This window comes from Lissotriton vulgaris, chromosome 3_2 (assembly GCF_964263255.1).
Source record: "Lissotriton vulgaris chromosome 3_2, aLisVul1.2, whole genome shotgun sequence".
Lineage (NCBI taxonomy): Eukaryota > Metazoa > Chordata > Amphibia > Caudata > Salamandridae > Lissotriton > Lissotriton vulgaris.
This window is the reverse complement of record NC_141690.1, coordinates 206633522-206652528: the sequence shown is the minus strand read 5'-3', so window position 1 is coordinate 206652528 and position 19007 is coordinate 206633522. Positions and strand designations below refer to the sequence as shown.

The following is a 19007-nucleotide window of genomic DNA, read 5'->3' as shown; positions in this document are numbered from 1 at the left end:
GAAGATCTGTATAGATCTGATAATGACAATGAAAATAAGTGCCGACACTACATAGTGCTGATAGTTTTTTAGCAGAGCAAGACTCAATTTTGGATTTGAGACATTGTTGTAATCAAAACTGAAAACCACAAATGGTTTGTGTGGATGCTAGAAGCACCTGGATTAGATGCCGGCTACGTGGGAAGAAAATTCTTCATTTTGTTAGGCTTGTACTTGTAAAGTGCATCTGTGACCATACTTTGCTAAATGGTATGCATATGGCAACTAAATCTGCATTACTGGTGTGTACTTGGAGACCATGTTAATGGTTGTCTTCAATTCGAACTTCTCTATCCCACTACTCCAAGATATGGAATCCACAGTCTAAGGGGCGTTTCAATATATACAGAATTCCATAGCAGGCAATGGTTCTCTCAATGCCAGGGGTTCTAGATTTCCAGGGTTAGAGTTAAAGTGGACCAAAGGGGTGGGGTCTTCCTTTTAGGACATACAATAGAAATGCACCGCCTTTCCTTTCTATGGCCAGCATCGGTGGCAAACTATTAAATCTGAAGACTCAGCACCTTCTCTGCGTGTGTGTGATCCTTAACAGGCACATTGTGGCATACGTGGGTAAATATGCCACACTGTGCAAGTTTAATATGGTCAACGAAAATATTTGTGTACTACAACAACTCCTCAGACTGAGAATACAAGTAGCTATGGTTAGTTTGTGTGGACTCGTTGCTCTGATTTACTCCAAATTCACATAATTACATTCGCGCAGGTGGCTTGACATACGTGGCAGCCGTCCACTTGGCATGGAGCTTCCACCTAGGAGCAAGAGCCATTCTCCACAAAAGAGTCAGAAGAGCGAAGCTCCCACACAAGAATCCGTGCCTCGAAGAAGAATACATGTTTCAAATACCGAACATCTTTATCTAAGAGCATAAATTGAAAAAACTTTTAGCTCGGGCACTTGACAGGGAGGCTGGAAACAGTTCTTGGTCACTGAGGACCCATAAAACTCATCACTAAAGAGGCAATATCTAAAGTTGCTCTGACTCACGCGGAAGCAAGGCAGTCAAAGGTTTAGTAGGTCACGTGTCTGGATTTCTTTTGCATTGACTGGTCAGGATTTTTTTTTACCTCCGCTAGTAGTTTTCTACTAAAAGGAAGACAAATACATTTATGACCGATTAGGTTGGAGAGAAAACTACTGCACTAGGTGTAGTCCACCATCAAAGCTACCTCTGTTACAATAGACTCTGCAAGTTTGAAATGAAAGTTTTATTTCCTGTCTGCAAACCCAGCTATTCTAGGTGCTGTACTGTAGTACCTTACATCTGCCAGGCAAATACACAGGCTTTGTTCGTCAATCACTAACAGTTAGTTTGTACTGTCGGTAAAAACTCCCTAACGTCTTCACAAAGGCAACGGTTGACATAACATATCTGGATGCTTAATTCCAGATATTCTAGTCTTCGCACCTTCAAAGAGACAGAAATCCTCAATGTTTCATTCAATGAGAAGTGTGGCTGCTAAGGACACTATACAAACTGCAGTAGAGACCGACAGCCATCTTTAACTATTTTATATATTTCTGGGCAATCACCCGTACCTGGTACGCTTGATCACTTCTGTGGTAGCCAAAATACTCTTCAGTTTAAAAAAACAAACCACGCAATCACTGTAGCCAGGAGATCGGCAAAAAGCCAAGAAGATGTATATGCAGTGTACCAGATAAAGATTGAATATTTCTATGTATGCTCATCTTTTCAAGTTACTCATGAAATACAATCTCAACATTTCCAGATAGCTTCATTTTCATAGGGACATCAATCTTTCAAGTCACTTGACTTGTCGGAGGTGTCGCTCGCGCCTTAAACAGAGTATTGAGACCATTAGTACATTTAATATAATCCTACGTTTAAAGAAAAAAAAAAAGTGGTACTACGGGTCTCCAACACAAGGTGCACACCTCCATTAAACTAAAGAGCAACAAGTTGTTGCACTCGTGAAATTCAGCTATGTAGAACTGAAAAGGCTTACATTAACGTGCATAAAACTTAAAACCATTATTTCGAAACAGAATCAAAACGAGTTTGCAAAGCTCATTTGCATTTTATTTATTACAATGACTAGTTTTCTCCTGCTTTGTTGAATGGATCATCTCCTGGTGAACTGATCATAAAGTCTCTTACAACAGTTCAAGTGCTCTTATACATTCTTTTAAACCACAGAAAACGGAAGGACTGAGAAGGCGGCACTTACTAAAGGATTTTAGCCCCCTAACTAGCTTACTTTGCTTAGGCTGAAAATAATTCAAGTAGTGAATTCATAGATATTAACCCGGTAGGTCAATACAACATTTGATCAAAAGACTGAATGTGTCAAAATATTTTGTACCTATTTCTTAGTATAACAATGCAACGTAAAGGAGGCAATTAAGTAGTTTGGACCAGTAGCCAACCAAGAGTTTCAATCAATCTATTGCCTGATGCTTGCAGGTTTGAATTAGAAAGTTTACCTTTCTTTTACACATGAAGCTCTTAATAAAAAAGGAACTTTTACCCGCACCAGAATCAGTGTAGAGTAGAATAGCACTTCATAGAATGCCCTTCTGAAAATTCATTTCAAAATAGAGATGCTATCTTCAGAACTGTAAAAGCCGTAAAAACGCAAAATATCTTAGGCCATTTTTAATCAAAAATTACTCCTTAATGTTCAAAAATAACATTTAACCAAAATTCTGTTGTCGATGCAATGATCAACATATTAAACAGGTGATAGTCACTTCCCACCATGCCTGAAATGTCTTCTAAAAAAAGGCCAAGGCAGCAGATCTAGAAATCCAGAGACCTGGACTGAGTAAAGAGAAAGTCCGCCATTATATATTTCTCAGTCATTGAATGTGGAGGCTCAGTTGTTTTCAATCTGCTCAAGGTCCAAGTCTCCACAGTCAAGTGGAAAGATACCCTCTTCAATGCTCTCACAATCACTGGTGTCTTCCTCACTTTCACTCACAGCAGCAGCTTTCTTGTAATCCCTTGAGTTGTGGCAAACAGGATGTTGCCCAAGATGCCTAGCTTCTTCCAGCTGCTCCTTCATTGGACTGGAACCAGGAGTTATAATGTTCATAAGGTCACTCGAGTCACAAGGAGATGACACTATTGTCTTCAAGTGCGGGTCGTCATCAATATCTTCCTCGTAGTCTAGGGAGCAAAGGCTTTTGGAATTTTTCAGTGTCTGCAATAAACAACAAAAAAATGGGTTACAATCTTAACTGATTATCTTGTTAGAAAAAGCATAAAAAGGTGAAGACATTACTGCTGCCTCCTATCTACCATGCCGACATAGCTTTCCTGTAGTTCAATACTCGACCCCAGGACTAATAAAGACCTTTCCCTGGTTTAGTTACAGCTACTTCTGGAGAGCTCTGGTAAACAATACTCAGAAACCGTAACTCGTGAGGTTTTGAGAATGATGGAATAAGAGTATATGGCACATGAAAGGCAGGGGATTTAGAAAGCTGAATTCCCACATCAACTCCTATCCTCCCCCTCTTTACTGTGGACAGTAGAAGGTTTCAAATGACAAAACAACATTTGAAGTTGGATTAGGGAAGTTTAAAGGACTGGGACAAAAATCAACCCCACATCATCGTGGTAAAAAGCACGAAAAAAAAATGTCAAATGGCAAGGTACTTTTTTTTTCGTGTAACCCACTAAAAGCAAAATCGAGAAAATTATCAGCAGGATTGCAATTCTACAAACTGAGGATGGCCTAATAAGTTACAATCTGATACCAACTAAAACCATTTAGCGGAAAAAAGCACCAACATCATGCACTGCACCAATTCTTATTTTGTGATATAAATAAGAACTCATAGTAAAGTTGAATTTGACCATTTACGTTTCTATTTCAAAATTACACCACCATTTTAAAGAAGGTAAACTATTTCACAAAGACATTTCTAGAAGTTAAAACAGAGGTCAGGTCCAAGTAATTCTCTTATTTCCCAATGTGCCGACTACAAATTTGTTACAGGCCCATACAGCGGAACACAGAAATACAATTTAAGAACCCCCATGGTAAAGCCGAATCCCCACCCTTTCCTACTAACCTGCTCTTAATGACTAACTTTAGGTTGCTAATGTGTAAAATCAAACACAGGCCCTCGGGTAAGCCACTTTCTAGCAGGCCAACTTTGTAACTTGAAGGCGCTGCACATTTTCAATGGCCAACAGTAAACTAGAAGCAACTGCAAGCCTAAAAGAACCGATTATAAAATAAAGAAACAAGTGAGCTAAATTTGGCCAGGTACACATTTTATATATACATGTTAAAGTGTTCCCTTGCCCAAAAGTACAGAAGGCCGTTTTAGTCAAAACCACATACAGGATAAGGCAGAGGTCCGATATGGATGACTTTGCAGCTGCTCTAATATTCCCCAGCCTCCCGGGACAACGCAATGAACTGTGCTAAAGAAGCCAAGTGCAAGTTGAGTGCCTTTATCACACCATCTAGTTGGCAGGGATGTGGTTCACGAACATGCTATGCTGTGGTTGCAAAGGAACCCATTCATCTTACCAGTTAAATTGATGAAACTTAAATGAAAGAATTTAGCTAGCCCACCGCAAGTTTGTCATTTAGCGTGGCAACAGGCCGCGTGTAGCTAACAGCAAGCTCTTGTGCCACTTGCTAGAGCCCCTTTAAAGGGCAAAGGCCACTTCAATTTGGAATCTGTCCCCATGTATAAATAAGACTTAAGAAAAATCAAATTAAAGAAAAAAGGCTTCTGCACTCAAACAAAAGCAGTGAAATTAATAACTTAATTTTGACAATTCAACTTGCTACTAGACGCCCTAGCCAAAGGCCAAAAGAATGATGGAGACTGGGCTGTGGTCAGCCTTTGCATTTCAGTAGCGCGTCTGAAACGTGAGGGGCTTTCCTTGTGGCATGCACAATACCACTGTGTAAAAACCGATTACAAATACCACGAGAAATGTCTGGAGCACCATGAAGGTACATTTCATGGGCACCTGCAGTACCCTAAATTAAGAGTCATTACACTACACCAGGTTAAGCTTAGGGAGCAACTCCTTGCACAGTTTTGAGGGTTGCCCATCAGTGCTGTGCATTTAAGGTTAATGTAGCACTAGGTATAAACTCGAGCCTGGTGTGTTTTCATGACTAGCAATTGTCTTTCATGAGCCATAGCCCCTCGCCACACAGTACTAATAGCATATTACACGTACATCTCAACAAATACTACACACAAAGATGCTGAACATACGGCGCAGGAAACAATTTTGTGCTTCATTGGCACCATTAAATTCATGCTTTGATTACAGCACAAAAGCTGAAAGAGTGCTATAGAACCATGTCACAGCCAAAGTTGAGAATCTCCCGGGTCCATGTGCCACAGACTGCACGTTTCAATGTTTTGGCAACAGAAAATATTAGCCTATTTAATTAGATTAATTACATACTTGGCACGGTTCTTTGGTTCGGTTTGCATATCGGTTTTTCATCTGTACAGAATCACTGCATACGCCTCACATGCAAAGTAACTTTTAGTGGACACAAACATTCACCCTACAGGCCATCTTTGCGCTAAAGACAATAAAACAAGCTAAAAACAGCGATTGGGTGAACTAACTAAGTGACAGCGTTAACAGACTAAGTAAAACATTAAGAGATTGTCATAAGGCACTGATACAAACCTTGACACGAGGATTGGTTTCTTAGGAACAAAACTAGATTGGGGTCGGGGTCTTTTTGCCAGTGGAGACTTAAGAAAAAAATGCACATGGACAAAACAAAATGCTGGAGGTGAAAGAGCCACGGATCTTGGACAGAGCGTGCAGTGGAGCACAAAATATCCCCTCCCCATTGAGTACGTGAAACTGCTCGACTTAATGACTTGTGAAAAATAGGTATCCAAACAGCTGTGCGAGCGGCTATTTATTCTGAACTGGAGAATGGGGCAGGTTGAGCAATGAATTAGACAGCACCTACTATATTTTTCTTACCTACCGTTTGCTGCAGAGAAAGGTACCGTGAGTGACATAGTGCATTTAACTACTCATGACTTATGCATAGAAAGTTGACTGCACTGGTGGTTAATGCACCTGTTGCCGAGACGAAGGGCTCGTATGTTTGTCCCCCAACAGGGGTGGATGGCGGAGTAGCCCATTCTTTTTTTTTGCTCTAAAGAATGTTTTTTACAGAAAGCAGCACATTTCTGTGATCAAGAATAGACTCGAGTGCCTTTGACTGGTTGAACCTGCTATTGGCTAGATTTGAGACTTTAGAATGAAATGCAAACCAAGCTAAAATTATGTAAATGTATTCTCTATGCAAACATTTAGATCTCCGTATCCGAAGTCAAATACGAACTAGTGAAAAGTTGTAGAAATTAAATTATATCCAAAAACTGGAGAAGTTCACAAGAACAAGTAGCGCATAAGTGGAGAAAATGTATATCACTTCACATCTGCCAGTTTCACACCCATTCCCTAATCAATGGACGAGCCCCCGCTGCTCTGGTGGATACAAATTTCATTAAACCATTGTAAAAGCATGCCTGTATTAAAGTTAGGGGAGGCACGTTCACTTCATTTCAGGCTTGTTCGCCTCAAATAAAGAATTCAAGAAACCTCTGTCGGCCGCCTTTCTGGGCTGGGGGATTAAGCACATCGCGCCGTTTCATACAGTGTCAAAACGCAGCTGTCTTCATTCATTCGTTATTTTCACAGCGAATCTGACTGGCATTTATGGTTCCGTGCCAAAGAGCACACAAGCCGGCCTGGGGGCTTCCCGTGGGTCATTTAACGTGCGACTTTCCAGGGCCGCAAAGAGGGTTTGCCACTGCAAACATTTCAGCAGGTGAACAATGCGTGAAAAGAAGCGAGTCACCGAAACCACACATGCCGCCGCTGCGGCCTGCCTCAGCCCTGCAAAGCATGGAGGAGCCGGGAACACAGCCTCACTTCATTAAATGGCATTTTGGGCCCAGTCCTGCATTGTGATGGCCTCGGCCGTTCCACATGGAAGCAGAGCGGCAGATGCCCACCGAGCCCGCCACCTCGCCAAACTTTCATTCACTGGTCCATAAACAAAAACGGGCCTTGGAGCGGCATTCACTGCTAAGTACCCCCAGCCTGTCCCCTCCTGTCACCGGACAAAGTGCTGGCTTGTCTGCAGCTCACTTTTGATGCTCCATTATCATCCCTAGCCACGCCCCCGCCGCCCCCTTTCCTCTTCCCAAGCCTGATGGAATTTGAACTCTAGAATGGATGCTCGCCGGGTGACAAAGGATGAAAAGGGGACCTTTGATTGTTGAAGCGTCGCTGAGAGGAAGGGGCCAGGCCCCAGCCCGGCGGGGTCGCGCTCCCCGCCAGTGGCCCGCTCCGGGCCCATGTACCCCCGGAGCGCGTGGATCTTTCGGGTTTCTCCTCACGGCATCAACGGATCCCTCGAATGGCAGGGCAAGGCCGAAGCCTGGAGCAGAGCCAAGGAGCCGCCAGCAGCATGGCCTGAATTCATGCCTTATTGATTGCTGGCAAGATTTACCGTCCATGGCATTATGGCGACAGGGGGGGAATGATTCCGAGTTATTAGGTTATTTTCAGCGACAGTCTTTTTGCACATGAAGGGGGCTTTTGTTTCAAGTTTTGGAAGTGCCTGCGGCTTATGCCCACCAACTAAAGTTGCTGCAGATTCTCAATATTTATCGTGTTCACTCCGAGAGACCCCGCTTTCTCTCACCAGCCCATCAGTGAATACTTTCCTACTGAAACGAACACAAACTGCTGCCTAAGAGCAGGCCCCACACAAAGGATCTGGACAGAAGTAGCAAATGCTCATTAAACACGCAACGCCTCCCGAAAAATGCGCACTTGTGATTTGTGAGGAAGATGCGTGCCAACTTTCAACTTCATTAAGCCCATAGAGCAGTCTGTAACCGGTAGGTTTGTCGGGCCACAGGGCCTTTGTGGAAGGGGCGCGGGATGCAGATGCGGGAGGGAGCAGCTGCTTGCAGGCGCCCTGCCCACGAGGAGAGGAGAGATGTGCCACCCGGGCAGGCAGGCGGCTCAGAGCGCCACCGAATGACTCTTCAAACTCAAAGGGCTTTGTGCTCCTGCCATGGGAGATTGCACCGGGGGCCGCCTCCGCAGGACAAGGTGTGCGAGGCTTAACGGGCAGCTGCTGCTTCCTTGAATGTCCCAGCCACAGCGATTAGCTGGGCTTGTGGAGTCTAAACTCACAGCCGGGGCATACAAATCTCGGATTCATGGCCACTAGGGCCCTAGAGGGATTGTTTCCAGGTTCGAGCTAGAAGGCGAGGCTGCACATCAGATCTCTGCCCGTGGGCAGAGACTAACCGTGGAAGCTCTGCCTCGTTCTGCCATCTTTCAGCTGTCAAACTTGGCCAAAAAAAACCCAGTGCAACTGGATCGGGATAAAGCAAGTGATTAGTCTTTAGAGCACACCCTAATGATGCTAGTTGAGCACTAGAAATACATAACCAGTGGGTGCAACGGGAAGGGGTTTTTCTGCCGTACAGTGTATTGGCTGGAACTGTGCACACGAATAAGGTGACAACTGAAAAGGTTGGGACAGCTTTCACAAGTGACCTTTGTAGCTAAACAAACATATCACAGATCTGCAAACGCAGAAGTCAGACAGATCCTAAAGAGGTCACGCAGTAGGATGCCAGACGTTACACAGAAAAGCATTTTGAGAGCAGGTCAAAATGAAAGCAGTCATTGGGCAGAAGCGCAGCTGACACCTGGGCATGGCATTATGGAAACCGAATTCAAATGCCAACACGATTAGGAAATTCTACTTATTTTGAGTAATAGTGTACAACCCAAGCCACAGAGCAACGCATGCTTTCATAGTCTGACATCATGGAAATAAGCAGCACTAGACAGTAACATGGTAATGGAGTGTAAGTCACCATTCTTTAGACTGCAGTGTGACCAGGTAGACAGCAGGCAATCAACAGCCAATAGTCCATACAGCTCATTGCAAACTGCTTTCTCTAGCCACATCACTTGAGATCCAGTCATAAACTAACAGGTTGCTGCAATCTTACTTTAAATACAACAAAGCAAATAAACACCCGTTCTTCAAATGGGAAACCATGCTTGCTGAGCCACAATCATGGGAACATTTATTTCACCCCAAAGATCTGTTCTCATGTTCATATATCCAGGAATGTTAACAGCCAGAGTCAGTATGGACATATAGTGGGACATGCTTAATGTAAAGGACTGCTAAAGAGGTTTGGCTGGGCAGGTAGACTCCGCCTTTCTGAATGTGTGGTACCTTGAGTAGCTGTGGATGCTAATACAGGTCAACATTGGAGATGCAAGCACCAAAATAAACCAAAAAAAAAAGAAGTGTGGGGGGGGGAGGGACGTGACAGCTACTAATACTTCAATTGTAGGGCCACCTTTCCCTACCAAGCCTTAGTACCACAACTACAGACATGGCACCTGCTACAGAGTGCACTGCATTTGGTCGAGAGCTTCTTCCAAAGTAGTGTGTGATGGAGTCAGTCTTTACTAGGCATGTGTAGCAAAGTGCCTCTTTTGACATGGGTAGCCCCCACTTTATGCCTGGAGTAGGATGCGATTTTGAATTGAAAGTGCACTGGGTCCCTGCCAACCAGGTTCAAGTGCCAGATCTCTTTCCTAAAACTAAGTCTGCTGGCACAACTTCAGCAACCCATGTAATAATCCAGTAAATGGTACCTTGGGCATTGATACTTAAGAGGGTCCTCTGGGACTGCAGCACCAACTACGCTACCCCAGAGACCCATTACTAAGATCATGCAAACTGCCATTGCAGGCATTGTGTCTTGGTACAGAGGCAACAAAAGAGTCAACATGGTACACAGCTCCAGTGTCCCATGTCCACCTACACTGAATAGGGTATGTTAAGTCACCCCTACTGCAGCGCCTGCTAGCCCCAAGGCAGGGTGCAGTATATCCCATATGTGGACATATCTGCATGGGCAGAAAGAATGTCAAGGCCATTCTTTGATATTGTAGGGTCCTAAGGTCACACTGAAGCCAGAGAGAGAACATGGGCTGGATATTTGTCGTCACGAGTTTCCTAGCTCCATGATGGCTTCACTGTACCCCAAGATGTTTGGTACCAAACATCTCAGCTTAATACATTTTCACTGATGCCAGTGTTAGATTTATTAATAAATGCACACAGGAGGTACATTCGAAATGAGAACCAGGCAGCTCCAGATAGTAGAGCATGTCAACCCTCCTTTCCTGCTCCACATTTGGCAAGAGGAAAGGTGGGTACGCATTCGGCCAGCTCCAAGGTGGGGCAGGTGATGTGGAGACCACTTTTCCTTTCTCTTCATCTTAGTTTGTAAGGGAATTAGCCAATTAGGGTCAGGATAGTGCCCCTTCAACAGGAAGACACCCAAAAGGTAGGTAGCCCATTGGCTACTATCGGTCATCCCCTTCAACGCCTCTAAATGTAGTATTTAGGAGGCATGTCTGGACCCTGAACTTCGATTCAATGGACACGGAGAAGAAAAGGACAAAGAACAGCTGCAGACCAGAGGACTGAAAAAATGCTGCAGAAAATTGGTGTCAAACCATGCCTGCTGCCTTAAGGATTCAACAATTGTGGTGTGCTGTCTTGTCCTGCAACTGAGGCTTTTAAGAACCCAAGAGCTCCTCCAGCCTTTTACAAATTGCCAAAAAACTCCCTAGGAGTGGAGGTACCGCTCCCCTGCAGGAGCAGGAACTGCACTGCATAATCTGTTTTTGCCAACTTGCCGATTACTGGCGACAGAAACAGCACCCGAACCAAAAAGTGGTATACCAGCTCCGGAGGATCAAATCTGTCTCCCCTCCTAGTGTGGAGACACAAGGAGCTGTGACGCACAAATATTCGGGGGTACTGGAGCCCTGCAGCATTCACTGAGAGAGTCAAAACCGAATTCCAACTGCCCAGGAAGCTAGCACCCATCGAGATTCGAGACCCACTTGGCGAGTGGTCCAGCTGTACCGGAAGCGCCTCTCCGAGCTGCCTGCTCCTGTCCGCGAGAACATCTTGATGCACACTGCCCAGCAGACCTATCTGCTCTGCACCTGGCCGGCCTTGGTAACTACTATCCAGCCGTGGTCCTAAAGCACTTGTGACCTGCTTCCTAGAGTGGGACCCCTTTGACTTTCCTTTGCGCAGTGGGTTTGGCAGTGACCCATTCTTCATGGCGCACAAGCGAACAACAACCTCTGCACCCTTCTCCCAGCCCCATCTGGGATGCTCCAGAGAATCCGCTGGAAGAACATTGGGCCTGGCCTTGCCACTTACCTAAATGATGAAGGTGAACCTGGAAATCCAAATGTGTGATTTTATAGGCATTCTTCTATTCTCTCCCATGGACTTCAATAGTGCGGACCTGCGCACAAAAGAAACTGCAAAATTGAAAAAATTTACATCTTAAAAGTACTTACTGTAGAACAATGTTCTTGATCTAATAAGTAAAAAAAAAATACACAAAAAGAAAAAATGCTTAGCACTACCCTCGATTAAAACAAACTGATCGCCCAAGCTACCACAAATAGAGTTTTAGTATGAACTACTTTTGTCTTTGTATATTAAGCTGGGTCTCCCTGGACTCTACACAATGTACTTCGTTGTGGTGCACTATTGAGAGAGCCAGGTTCCTACAGCATGGAGGTATAAACAAGATGCCAGACCTGGACCCACATTTCGGTGGTTAAGGAGTAAGCAATAATCAGCTAATCGCCACAAAATCATACTAACCCAATAAACTAGGTACTGGACAGCAGAGGAGCATAGAGTCCAGAAATGTTCCACATACTTCAACAGTGTATGACTGCCTGGTCGTTCAGGAGTCAACCCAAGCACCTCATGAGTTAGGACTCTAATAAGTAAAGCTAAATAGTGGTCCAGTGCACGGTAAATGACAAGCCGGATCAAGAAAATATGGGAACAAGGGTCAAAGAACATAACCCAACCAACACTGGACATCCAATACCCATGTCCTAACGGAATGACCAAAATCTTTTGACCTAGCTTAAGAGCTTAGGAGACGGGGGAAGACTAATATATGCTAAACCAGTGCCCAGAATGCTTACATTCGAGACAAGAGCTACCACAATGCAGTTAAAAAAAAAAAGTCCATGTGAGCACAACTAGTTAGTTACAGTTGGACAGCTACCATGAATCAAGCAGAAAGACTGACGAAAGACCTGAATTCCCAGTGGAAGCCACTACACAACTGAACCACACATTCTGCACAGGTTAGGCAGGAAGATCACAACTCATCTCACCCATCATTTCCAAGATCTGCCACCTTTCTCCAAAACAGTTCAGAAAATACATGTTCCCAGCTGGAAACATCCGTAATTCGATGCATCACGATTGTGGACCATAACCTGTCTAGTAACTGGCAAATGCAGTCAATAGAGGTACTTTGTACCATAACGTGCCACATACACTAAGTTTTGCCTTTTTTAATCTTTTTTATAAGTGGACTCTTTGCAGCTGGGAATTATCCACTGCAGACTACATACAGCTGGACTGCCAAGCACCTTTTGTAGAAAAGCACGAGTAAAATACCAGAGGCCACATATCAAGCTCATGAAGCCGATCACAAGTGCCTTATATTGCGCAGGCCATGCACAGAAAGAAGCCTCACAATTATCGAGCGAGTCCTGCAATCGTTGCCATAAGTCTTTCCAAAGCATCCGTTCCAGCCTGGGCAGTTTTCGCAAATATTTCACGCATATTACTGTTCACATATAGCTCAGCACGCCTCCTCTGCACACAAGTAGACTATTAAAATGAGAACTGGCACAAAGGGTGAGGGAAGAAAGGAGCACGAAAAGAAATCCAGAAAAATCAGGCAGCGTTGAATAGGGCCGTTAAGCCACAGAACACCTGCCACCCCATGTCAGTCATGCAGCACGTCTCTAAACACTTGTGCATATTTCAGAATTTAGATATTTCTGCTGAATAGACAAGTGCGAGAGATTTTTGTTTAGCACTTCACTCTTCACTCAGCTTGGAGCCTCTAAATGTAACGTTTTGCAGAGAAAGATGGGCAAAATCAACCTAAAAGTAAGTAATGCCCACAAGAACACCTACTGCCATGTACCTTGAGAATGAGGATGTAGTAGGACTCCACAGGGAAGCGGGATGACCCAGTGGGTCGTTAAGAGATGGTATAGAACCGGTCTCGATAAAAATGCTAGCTATTATGGAAAGCGATAGTATGTGAACAGGATTTACTTGTAATAACCATTGAACCATCAGTCGCTCAGTCTCTCATATAAGTGTAGTCGTTTCTGGTTTTGGGAAAGTTGAACTACTAGTACATGCTGCGATGAAATCAATTTCAACGCCAAAGACCATCTCTGCGGTGTAAATAAAGAAATACCCGGCTACAGGATCAGTCTAGGACAGATAAGTGGACGGCTGGGCTGTGTACAGCAATGGATACACCAAATTTGCACAGACCCAATGTGAACTTCAGGCTCCAACACTATGCAGACTGAAACCTTGGGCCTGCGAGCTGGACAAAAACTGGATTCCACCTTCAGACAAAATGCCAGAAAGCAGCCTAGCACAAACTAACCTTCTGAAAGCGCCAGGAGACAAGATAGCAGCACTATAGATCATCATTTCGCTTCACTCGAGTGGATACCATTACTACACAAATCCACATAACTATATACCCTGTATCTCACTCCTATGAGTGTGATCTAACCAGGAAAGAAATACAAGCAGTATACAAAGAGAACAAGCACTAACCCCTTCGATGCTGATGACGAGCTCAGCTCGTCAGCCACGGGGGGCGTGTGCGGATGACGAGCTGAGCTAGTCATCTAACGCGGCTTTTTGAAAAAAGCCGCGTAGCACGAAAATTACCGCCGCAGCGATGAGGTTAAGAAGTCCAGCCCTGGCAAGCTAGTGCGATTTCGTTACGGACTGCTGTTTGAGCTATAATGGTTGCAAATCTTCAGACCAATTAATTTCTGCTTTATTATATTTTTGCATTTGAAGTGCTTGAAAACTGCAAAGATAGGCTTGGAATCCATGACAACAGAACAACTTTAAAAAATATATAGTTTGCGGTCCTGTGGAAAGCAGATCTACTTGCTGAAAGCTGCCATTTTAGAAGGTGCCTTCAAAAATAATCTCGTCAGTGCTGCTGTGTATCCTAAACACACCAGCCCCATTAAATCGAGAAATATAGGTCCACAGTGCTGCTGTGTATCCTAAACACACCAGCCCCATTAAATCGAGAAATATAGGTCCACAAGTTTATACTGGTTAAAATTACTTCAGTTCACTTACGCAAGCCTGCAAATAACTTGTCAAAGTTGGAGGTACTGGCAAAAGTCTCAAACAGCACTAACATTCTAACAGGCATGGAGTCCGTGACTGATGGAAGCGAAGGATGGCATGAGGTTTGTAGTCCAGGGACTTGCTCTTTCTCACTGAGACGTGGCTAAATGACACTACGAATCCCGCCATCACCCAGGCCGTTCCAGAGGGCTACAGTATTATATGTGCTAATAGACCCAGCGGCAAACAGGGCGGAGGTGTTGCCCTAATTCATAACTCCAAATGGACAATTTCCCTCCCAACAATTGACCTGCCAGACACTATAGAAGGCCTGCCTTTCAACATTCAACTCTCCCCATCCTCCTCCTGCTCCGGTATTCTTATCTACCGCCCCCCCCATTCCAACTTCACATTTGCCGGTGCTGGCGGATAACATTATTCAGCTCAGCACACGTTATGCAAATTTCACTGCCTTAGGAGACTTCAACCTCCACGTCAACAATGAATCTTGTCTGCACAGTCAAAATTTCATCTCCACGTTGACGGCCTGCAACCTCGTCCAAACAATTACTTTACCTACGCACAAAGCGGGTAACATACTGGACCTGATCTGTTCCAACCTTTCTTCTATCCAGGTGACTCCCCCTATCCCCGTTATCTGGTCGGATCACTTCCTCATCCCTTTTGAAATCAATATTCCCTATACCGTCAGATCTACCATTACTCCAAAGACTGCAGGAAGGAACTGGAGCCGCATCACCCCGGACACCCTCTCGGAACAACTAAAAAACTCCCTCCCCAGCCAGTCTCGTGACCTCGACCGTAAGATCGATTACCTGGACACCTGGGTCTGCCGGGCCCTAGATGTCTTAGCCCCTCTTAAACCTATTAAGACCTATCGGGCTGCACCTTCGGCACCCTGGTATTCGGACGAGCTCCGGCAGAAAAAGGCTGCCTGTAAAACTCTTGAACGTCTCTGGAGGCAGAACTTCTCCCTTGAAAGGAAAAGCTCATATAAAACAGCACTCAAAGAATATCGGAGAATGATCAAAGAACATAAACAGGCCTTTCTAGCCTCCAGAATCAAACAAGCCAGTAACGGTTCCAGAGAGATTTTTAATATAGTTCGTTCTTTTACTAACCCCAATGCTTTGACTCGAACCCAGCCTGCATCTCAGTCATTATGTGACAAACTGTCACAATTTTTTTAGGACAAAATTGAGATCATCTATTCCTCCTTCCCCACCCCTAACAAAGAAGACTGGGAAGAGGTACCCTCTACTTCCTCGACACCCCAGGCTACCTTTTCCGAATTTTCAGTCCTCTCCGAAGCAGACACCTTGACTGAATTACTAAAGTGTAAATCAGGTTCCCCCAACGACCCATGGCCAGCTAAGCAATATAAAAAACTGGCACCTCTTCTGAACCCCCACCTGAACCACATCTGGAATGACTCCCTCAGACTGGGTAGTTTCCCCGCCAAGTGGAAACATGCCTCCCTGGTTCCCATTCTTAAGAAACCTAATCTTGACCCGGACCTCCCCTGCAACTACAGGCCCATTTCCCTTCTGTCCGCCCCCGCAAAAATTCTGGAAAAACTGGTCCACTCCCAGCTGGCGAACTTCATTGAAACCAATGGGTTACTTCATGATTCCCAACATGGCTTTAGGTCGGGCCACAGCACAGAGTCAGCCCTCATTGAAATGGCTGACTCAGTGAGGTGGACGCTCGACCAAGGGTCAAGGGCGGTGTTGGTGCTGCTGGATCTTTCAGCAGCATTTGACACCGTCTCCCACAGGATCCTGCTGAGGAGGCTAGCGGACCTAGGCGTAGGTGGCACTGCGCTTAATTGGATCACGTCGTATCTCTCTGATCGCACTCAGCAGGTTTTCACTCCCCCCTACACTTCCACAGCCAGACTACTCAAATGGGGAGTCCCGCAGGGCTCCTCGCTCAGCCCGCTTCTATTTAATGTTTATTTCACCCCCCTGGCAAAACTGATCGCTCAGACTGGGATCAAGTCCACCTCCTACGCTGACGACATTCAGCTTCTTTTCACTTTCGACTCCCCTTCTCCCTCAGCTTTTGATCCGTTAAAAACCTGCCTCAGAGACATCTCTAAGTGGATGGATGCCAACTCCCTTCGACTCAATGCTGGAAAAACGGAGGTTCTGTTTTTTAATTCACCATCCCCTCTGGACTCCAGTCTATGGTGGCCAGAAGATCTGAGCCAAGCCCCCATACCTAAAGACTCAGTAAAAAATCTTGGAGTCCGCTGGGATAATCATCTCAGCTTCAATACCCAGGTTCAAACAGTGACTGCCTCCTGTTTTGGCAAGATCAGAACCATCAAGCGTCTCATCAACTACCTACCAGAGGACTGCCGTAAGACTGATCCAGGCACTGATCATTTCCCATCTTGATTATGCCAATGCCCTCTACCTAGGCATCACAGCAGGCCAATGTCAAAAACTCCAGACGGTCCAAAATGCCGCCGCCCGGTTAGTGGAAAGAATACCTTTCAGACACCATATCTCTCCCCACCTCCGCAAATTGCATTGGTTGCCAATGGCCAAAAGGTGTATTTTCAAAGCTATGACGCTGGCCCACCGAGCTTCGAGGGGTATGGGATCTGCCCACTTGAAAAACACCTTGCGACCATATACCAACTACAGGACTTTACGGTCCAACTCTCTCCTTCTCTTGGAAACTCCACGCTTCAAACGCTCACGGGCAGGCGGAAAAACCTTTGAGGTTTGTGCCTCCCAGCATTGGAACAAGCTCCCTCTGGCTCTACGCTCTTCCCAATCAGAAATCTTATTCCGTAAGTCACTGAAGACCCACCTGTTTTCCCTATAACATCCCCCTGTGCCCTCCACCCTCAAAGTTCTCAGCGCCGGGACGCCCCGTCGGGGTAGCTGTGCGCTCTATAAAATACACAAATAAATAAATAAGGCAATACATACATAATTTGAAATGTGGCAAAAGATTCATGAATGTCAAGCTGGTAAAAACAGTTTACTCGACAATCCATTGCTGCAAGAAGAACTACTCCAGTGGGCAATTTTTAGCCAACACGTTTGGTTAGTAAGAAACTGACCACATTTGGCTGCATTCAATTTAAAAATTCGAACTCTCCTAAATTATCAAAAAGAACTATGTAAACTGAAGTTACAAAAAGTTCGAAATCGATCTCCAGGCATTGACATGTTAATTTATCTAGGTATTTAAAAAAAAAAAAAAAAAAATAATGAACATCTTTGACGTGACAAATAGGCATTTCCCCATAGCTTGGTGTGGTATGCATTGCTGCGTTTGGCATAAGCAATTGAAAATGGCCTAATGATACTTTTGGGGAGATTACTTGCTCCGCAGTGGGCTAGGCAGTGCCCATTCTTTTGGTCCTTACATCTGTTTTGGTAACTTGGCATACATGCTTGCCCAAGTTTAAGAGAAAGGAGCCCCCGTACGGTGTCTAAGAGAGCCACTAGCACATCCACTTCAAAACCTCAAACCATGTTCACACACGCTGAAGGTTAGAATTAACTACATGTACGTGCCACATTTTAAAAGGATGGGACAGACTTAAAGTTTGGGAGGTAATTCTCCACTCCAAATTATACATTTCAGAAGCACATTGGGTTAAAGATCCAAAAATACTTTTAAAAAAATGGAACCGGACCAGTTCTACTGCTAAACACTTAATACATGGCAAGAAAATCTTGCTTGCAAACACAGGATGATAACACCAGTTTTCATTAATTAGACTAGGGTTCACCCCAATGTATTTCTGCATTGGGGGTCTTCGTTTATGATAAATAGAAACTGATCAGATGTCTGATAAAGCAGGGTGTTCTAAAATGACTTGATGTGTGCCCAGTTCTGAGCACACATCTGCAGCCATACTGTAAGAAACTAGTATACCGGCCCCTTTTCTAGACAGTTTGAGCAGCAGTGCGCTTTATAACATAACAAGTCTGCATTCCAACTTACCTGTAGATGATATAGGGGGTATTTATGACGTCCTGGTGAATCTGCATTCTTTTAAGTAAGAACCAAATCACGACGTGCACAATGCATTTCCTGGCACCCATTAACAAAAAGTGCCAAACTCTTTCGGACTGAAATTCCATGAAGCAAGCGGATGCCAATTTGGTGACCGCCCCAGAGTATCAAAGATAACATTAAAGACTATGTCCAAATTTGGCACATGCAAAAATTTTCATAAAGCAACAGTCACACAACCACATTTGAAACTAATATCTTGACGGCAAATAGAAGTTTCAGGCATAAATTAACTCATGGTTAAGGAAATATATCAAATGAAAGGTAAGTCAACAAAGCGCAACCTTCATAAATTCTATATGATGAAGCAAATTAATGCAGTATATGAAATAAGAACACAGATTATATTGATACCTCTAGCTTGACATCTTACCAGTTTGATTTTACCTAAAGTAGGTTAAAGGGACAATCATCCCAGTTCGGAAAAGGGATTTAGGTGTACCAGTGGAAGCCTGATGGTGAAGTAAAAACTGGTCTTTCATAGACTTCCACCCCCAAGATAATGGACGGTCAAGAATAAAGTTGTTTAATCAGCCCACGGCTACAACTTAGAAATATGTTAGTGTCAAAGCTATGCTATCCATGGTCTTTACAAG

At 44.5% G+C, this 19007-nt stretch overlaps 1 protein-coding gene across 1 annotated transcript in view; it reads right to left on the bottom strand.

Moving 5' to 3' along the window:
• Positions 1–2093: 2093 nt before the first annotated feature.
• FAM53A (family with sequence similarity 53 member A) overlaps positions 2094–19007 on the bottom strand; it is a 64306-nt gene continuing 47392 nt past the window's right edge. Inside the window, exon 5 of the mRNA XM_086964232.1 lies at positions 2094–3228. Within this exon, the coding sequence (XP_086820358.1) occupies positions 2902–3228 (327 nt within the window). The 3' untranslated portion in view covers positions 2094–2901. The remainder of the gene's footprint in view (positions 3229–19007) is intronic.